Source organism: Seriola lalandi, unplaced genomic scaffold (genome assembly GCF_002814215.2).
Source record: "Seriola lalandi dorsalis isolate HSWRI2012SDOR001 ecotype SW California unplaced genomic scaffold, Sedor1 jcf7180002054929, whole genome shotgun sequence".
NCBI lineage: Eukaryota > Metazoa > Chordata > Actinopteri > Carangiformes > Carangidae > Seriola > Seriola lalandi.
Genome location: NW_019525481.1, coordinates 1,538,716 through 1,546,043, shown reverse-complemented (window position 1 = coordinate 1,546,043; position 7,328 = coordinate 1,538,716). Strand labels below are relative to the sequence as shown.

The following is a 7,328-nucleotide window of genomic DNA, read 5'->3' as shown; positions in this document are numbered from 1 at the left end:
CCCGACACTGCAGGGTCACAGGGTGGCAGCGCCGCGGAGGGCTGCTACCTCCTCCACAGCGCACGCGCACACACACACACACACACACATACACACACACACACACACATACACACACACACACACACACACACAAAGGTTTAGGTTCATATTACTTGCTATATTATTTGTATTTCATTTCCATACAGGCAGGTCGTCTCACACACCTGTCATACTGTCAGGAGGGAAAAAAACATACTAACATACTAAACCATTCGCTGTCAGGTTGAATTACTCTAAATGTTCTGTTGTTACAGACTCAGTGAATGCAAAGCACAAACCTCTGCATGTGCCGCTGCATTCAAACTGTTCTGGAAAATTAAATGTTCAATGGTGCAAAGGAAAATGAAAGATGTGTATTATATTCCTTTAGTGCTCCTGTGAGTACCTATTTTCTCTGAACTTCTGCTGTCTGTGGTGAATTGTATGGTGTTTTTTAATCTGCAGTGGCTGGACTAAAATACCCTCATAATATTCCTACAGGGACCTCATGTTGAGCAGTGATATCTGCGCAGCATCTTTCTAAAATTCACAGGATTAACGGTTCTTTGTAGCGAGAGCTTCCATGGCTCTACATGCGCAATTAACTCCCTGTTTAATTAGGATCTTAGAGTTGCAATTATGCCCTTGAATACCCCGTGGATCCGGATGATTATGAAAATAAAAACACTCACACTGTGAAGTGATACACGAAGCATTTCCAGCCAGACGGCCTTTCCAGAAAGTTATACACGCGTCCTTGGATGTAGGCGCGGGTGAGCACCGGTCGGACCCCGGTGCTGTACACCGACATCCGCATAGACATCCGAGGATGAGATAAGTACGGGTGGAGGTGAACCGGGGGGACCTCGGTGCGGGTGTTACCGTCCTCTGGCATTTTGTCGCTTTCAGAAAACGTGTCGCTGCCCACTGCTGTCCCCGGTTCACGCGCGCTAAACGTGGTTTCCGACAGCTCCAAATCCGGTGGTCTATTTCCACGTGCCACACCTGAAGACCTCCGCGTGTTCCCCTGGCAGGGGGCGAGATTAGACATTATAGCTCCCCCCTTACTCTTCTGTCGGTGGGCTAGCTTTTTTCACAGTTATTATTCGGTGACTGACTCAAACGGACAATTGTTCGCTCATGTGCGCTCACCTTCTGGTGCGCGCCTTTTCGCGCCAGGGCGCATTAAACTGTAACATAAACTCTGTTATTAATGCTCTAGATCACCAGGATGGTGTTTTTTTAATTAAACTTTACGGCTCTCTGGGTTGTTGAGGTTATGGCGAGTCCTCAGCCCTGAATGAGTATCCCCTGCCTCTCTCTCAGCACTTATCAGTCTGCAGAGCTGTGGGCGCCAGGCGGTGCGCTGTCAGTCGCCAGCTGTTCAGACATTATACTGTTTTGCAAAACTGCTCGAAAGCGATCCAACAATTAATATTCACGCAAAATGCAAACTCAAAACATGTTTTTCTTCTTTGCTAATGACATGTAAACGCACATGCTATGCAGCTGTCACTCTGTACATAAGTGAGGAAAGTTTCACTTGCCAAGTGAGCTTTGGTGTTATTTTGATGTCAGTGAAGCTCTGTCACTCTCACAGTCATTCAGCGCTTAGAAGCACAACACTAAATAAGCAGGAAACAAAGCACTGGTGTATCTCAAGGTTACCACTGAGTTGTGTTGCAATATTTTCAAAAGCTCTTGCATCATACTCGGTAATCATACACTTAAAGTAACCAAAGCCACAGTCAAAACGTGTAAACAAAAGGGTGACCCCCCACCCCCACCCCACCACCCAAACTCAAAACACTGGAGACTGGAACCTGCTATGATGAACAGATCAGTATATCAGTGGACCTACAACAGTTACATTCAAGTTAGTCCTGCTTTATGATTCCCACAAAGGTTTGTTTACACAAAAAAGTAGGACAATATGTCTGTAACTTCAATTATGAAGTTACAGTTAGAAGCTGAAAATGTTCTTTTTTTATCTGTAGGTAAAGCTCTACAATCATGTGTAGTCCAAATGACAGATTTTGGCTTTGATATGATATTGTTATTCATCCTTGTGATGAGAAAGATGCATTTTCATTTGTTGATGCTGTTGTTTTCAGCAACAGATTCAGACATGATGTTAAAGACACTCAACCAGTTCTGCTAGAGATGCGTAATTAGCAATGTAATTGCAACATATCTTTAATTCTTAATTTTTCCACATTGTTGTTTATGCATTAAAGTATTATTTATGTGAAGAAAACGTGGTGATTGGCTGAATTCATCTCTGCAGGAGTGTACAGAAAGGCCTCCCATTGTTTGACTTGACATTCAGACTATGAGTCATTTCACTCATTAAACTGTCAGATGGATGTAAGTTGGAAACAACAGTCATTGTGTGACGGCATGTTTGGGAGCTCTACCCACTTCTACTCCACAGCTCATACCTGTCACCAACAGTCAACGTGCAGCCGCTCAGACTGTAAATATTATTAGATGGAGCAACTAAGCAGCTCTGCATTGTGTGCATATAGGCTTTAACTTCCCATTCTCCTTTGTCACCTTAAACACTTGTATGTCCACAGTAACCTACTTAAAATGAGAGGAAAAGGAAACAACTCTGACTTATTGATAAAATAGAGAGCAGCATGTTGGGCTACAGTTTGAAATGACTGACTTATGTGTGATTAATTACGGTTTGAAAGTAACGTCATCCACCCTGGTGTTAGTGTAATCTACAGAAACTCTGGGGACACATGCAGCTTAGTTTGACAAGGTCACCCTGCAGATTTTTTTTTCTTTTTTGCAGTGACCTTGGCCAAGCTTGTGCAAGGAGGAGGAAAAAAAGTTCACTGCAGCAGATTTTAATAGGAGTCGGGTAGCGACCATGTGATGACAGGATCTGTTGCCAGGTAGATATTAAACACAACTCGAACTGCTTCTTGTTGTTATCACTATGACAGCCGAAAGAGCGCACACTAAAAAATGTTGGGTTATTTTAGTAACCCAATTTCTGTGTTACTGGTGTTGGGTTAAAAATTTTGGGTTATTTTTAAAAGAGTAACCCATTTTCTGGGTTATAGTGGTAATATTTTGACCAAATTCTGGGGTTGTTGGGGGTTTATTTTTCATTGAATAACCCATTTTTTGGGGTTATATGGCTATTATTTCAACCCAGTTTGTGGGGTTTCAAGGTAACCAATTTTCTGGGCTCTTTTTTTCTTGAAAGTGAATATTTTATGGAGTAATCACTTTAATATAATTCATAAAGATATACTAAATACTTAAGCATGCTGTAAACTCAATTATAGCCTATGACTGCTCTATGATCATACACAACAATGTTGGTGGTAATAAATAAATAAATAAATAAATAAATGTTCATTAGTGAATGTGTTGAAATAAAATACATTTCCTGGAAACTATGTGCAATGCTGGAGCTTTAAATTGGTGCTTCAAATGTACCATGGGTGGAGTTTGGAGCTCGGACTTGGAGTGTAGTTCACACCACAACTTCTCCGATCTGGATCACCGCCCCTTGCTTCCTGCTCCTGTAGGCCAGACACCTGCCAGGATTCCCGCCATTCAAGGTATGGATATCTTGCAAGCGAAGTTTGCATAACATTACACGCTTGTACAGTATTGATACTTCAAACTTTTTCTGTGTCCAGGTTGCTAGTTTGGCACAATTCGTTTAACAACATTTGGGCTCGTGTGTTGTTTCGCACTTCTCTTTATCAGTCGGTCTCAACTTCTATTTTATTCTATATTCAATCCAAAAGTTGGGTCGAAAAAAATAACCCAACCTGTTGGGTTGTAATAACCCAGAAAAGGGGTTTGTCCTTATTCAATCCAGCAGTTGGGTTAAAATTGGGTTATTTTTTAACCCAACTGTTTTTAGTGTGCAGTTTCCTTGAAGGTCAGGCATGCTGCCATATTTGATTTATGTGGAGGAAATTAAATATTTAATTTCTCGGGGCAATTAAAAAATGTAAATGTTGAAATTATTTGTCAGTGAACTGATCAGTCTACAAAAGTGTAAGTAATTTATTTTAGGCAAAAAAGTCAAAGATTCACGAGTGCAAGACTTTTCATTGTAAACATTGTTGGTTTGTCACTGTCCTGCAAAAACCATGTATCTCCACCCAACACCAACATATTGTGACCATGTGTTTTTCAACTGAACCACTGGGTTTCTAAATGGTTTATTAAACTTAACAAGAGTATAGAACATTTAATCAGTAAGTTTATGTGACATATTCAAAATCATCACATGTGGAGACAAATAGACAGCAATGTCACCTTAAGTAGCTGTAAGAAAGTGCATTTACCATTATTTTCTGACATTTTATAGCCCAAATGTTTAACTGATTAATCAAGAAAATAACTGGAAGATGAACAAAAATGAAAATAAGCATTAGTTTCTGTCCATTTTATGTAACACTGTTAAAATAAAGTGTAAAAACAATAAATTTACGTTTCATTAATATTTCTACAGAGAAAAACTGTTATTTTACAGATTTGTCAGTTGTCATTGGCCAGTTGTGGAGATGACAGATTAACCAATCATGTTCAAATGCTCACAATGAGACAGCATTTGTTGGTAATGTAGCAACAATAGGAAAATATGATTTGTTTTAAAAGAAAGAAATGTGTGTATTTAGTTTTATTTGTAGGCTATTTCATTTTGACCAATTAGGTCAAATATTGTTTTTGTATGGTAGGAATAAAGATTTAATTATAAAGTTTTATTAACGCCTATGGGTTCACACAGGCACACAGACACAGACCATAGGCTATATAAAAATGGACGTGGACTTCGGGTCTGGAAAATGAAGCCAATGCGGAAGTGCCTTAAACCTGCATTCTATTGAATGACTATCAGGGGGCAAAAAGAAGTCCGATTGTATTGAAGTCTGTGGGGAAATGACCCTACTTGTCACTTCAGTAAACGTTTTTGTTATGTTTTTATGGTCTGAATCTCTAGTTCGCAAGTTTTTTTCAATACAGCATGACGTTCATTTTTCAAATTATGGTCCTATTTAAAAGATAATAGTTTTTAGGGCGGGGCTACTGCGTGATTTACACACAGGGGGACCTGCATGTTAATCCGGATATGAGGTCAGAGCAATGTGTCGGACCTTTGACCTACTGTGTTTTTCAGTTCATCAAAGTTAGCTCCAGCAGTTGTTTTAAAAGACACTCAGAGGAATCGGCGGTTCAATTTTTTTAGTTTGTTTTTAGCCTATTTCTTTGCTAGCAAAAATTAGCATCCCTGTTAATATCACAATTCAGGTGAACTGCTAACCAAGCTAGCCAGCTAATGCTAGCGTTAGCTGATAACTTAGCGATTGCTATGCTAACGGTACCTGGTCCCGCTGGGCTGATTACCTGTGTCAACCTGGGTTAGCCCGTGGAGGTGTTCAGTCAAAGCCCAAGGAAAAGGTACGTTTAATCGACGTTAATCTAACGACGTTTGGTTTGTGTTTCTCGCACGTGACCCAGTTAAGTGATCTGAGTTAGTGTAATGCGCAGCGTTAATGTTAGTTAATAGTGTCCATCAAGATATCGTGATAGTTCAAGTTAAGATAACGTGATATATACAAAATGTGTAGACAAATATTTGTCATATATAAGATTGTTCATTTAATACTCAAACCAGTCCTCAACTGAAGCAGACATTCATGCACCTATCCTGACAGCTGATCGATATTTGTGATTAACTGACCACATCTTAACTCAGGTGTTTGTCTTTTATTGTCATTTGAAAGGTTTCCACACTGTGAAAACTGAGTGATCTGTGCCAACAGAAGGAGGACCTCATGGACAGAGCAGCCCATTAGTTTCCATTCATCTGGTTGTGGAGAAGGGAGACTTCATGGACATCCTTAGTTCTCTAATGTGCTGTGATGATGATGGTAGAAAACCACTCCCAGTTCAGCTTCCTCTGACGAAATAACAGACTAACTGCTGATGAGTTTGTTTATTATTCTTTGTCTTCAGTGTTCACAGGTTCACTTTCTTACCTGCAACTTAATTTCTACTGTTGTTGACAGGCAATGGTAGCAACACTTTTAAGAACAGAATTTATAAATATTAAACTGTGATTAAGTGATGGATCATCTCTACCACTGTCACCACCTCCACAGGTGAAAGTATTTACCTGTTATCAGCATGTTTTTTGATCCTTCATTGTCAGCGTTATCGGACAGCAACATTTAAACATTTCTAGTATTTGTATTGTTGATAAAAAGCTAACATAGAAATAGGCACACAATGCTGTACTTTTACTTTACTTAATGTGGACATGTATGCAATTAGCTACTAAGATTATTTTAACACTAAGATATAAAGTTTACCTCGAATTATGAATGCTAACTGTGTTAGCAGTGACTTTGTACCGTGTATCCAGGAGCCTGCTGTGGTCAGGTAGCAGGTGTAGGCGGCTGTGCATAGCAAAGATCCTCTATACAGAAGATGCTGCACTACAGGCAGCGCCAATGGTATGAAATGAGACAGTTCCGGTCTCCTAAGTGGATGTTGTCCCTCAACCCCTCCCTCAAGTGAAGGCAACTCGCATGAAATGTGACAGTAGTCTAGTGTCTAGACTTAACTTTCTGCATCCTTTAGGAAAGAAAAGACAGTGCCGTTTTTCTTGTTATCACAGCCTGTTGCTGCACAAAGTTCGGGCATTTTTAACACAAACTGATGGATTACTTGTCCCCGTCGGAGCAGAGAGGAGGAGCCTCGACTCCACGGCCGGCTTGTCCTATTGGTGCAGCAATGATCCTGTGAGTCCTCACCACAGCTGCAGACGTTTAATCATTCAGAGGAAGAGCTTAAGAGCCCGGCCCTTACATCATTAGTGGCGGCTGACATGATAGGCAGCTGCCTCTGTATCTCCTTTATGAGCATTTGTGTGTAATTTGTGATTTGGTTTGAGATGCTTGTAGTGATTGTTGGGGACTGGGCTAGGTTTAAAATTCTGATTGTGCATCACACCCTCAGAAAAAGACTGTTGGACACATTAGGAACAGGGGTGCTGCTTCTTGTGTTTTTGGGTTGGTTAGAATCGCAGTGTTAGTCTCTTTGTTGGCTCCTGTTCCCCTACTTCAGTTATCCTCTTGCCTTGTTTGTATTTTTGTCTACTTATTTACCCTCCTTGTTACGCAATAAATTAAATCAGTAAATTTGATTTACCAATAACACCTGGTTTTATGTTGCTTCCCTTTTTCCCCTAGCTGGGTCGTAACATAAAGACAAGACTGCCAACATACAGTGACTGGGAGCACAGTGCCATGACCTCCATATAC

General features: G+C 40.4%; 1 protein-coding gene across 1 annotated transcript in view; it reads right to left on the bottom strand.

Moving 5' to 3' along the window:
• Nucleotides 1–1,612, bottom strand: part of kcnq1.1 (potassium voltage-gated channel, KQT-like subfamily, member 1.1) — a 34,564-nt gene extending 32,952 nt beyond the window's left edge. The window contains exon 1 of the mRNA XM_023393141.2: nt 714–1,612. Within this exon, the coding sequence (XP_023248909.1) occupies nt 714–1,072 (359 nt within the window). The 5' untranslated portion in view covers nt 1,073–1,612. The remainder of the gene's footprint in view (nt 1–713) is intronic.
• Between the last annotated feature and the right edge of the window lie 5,716 nt (nt 1,613–7,328).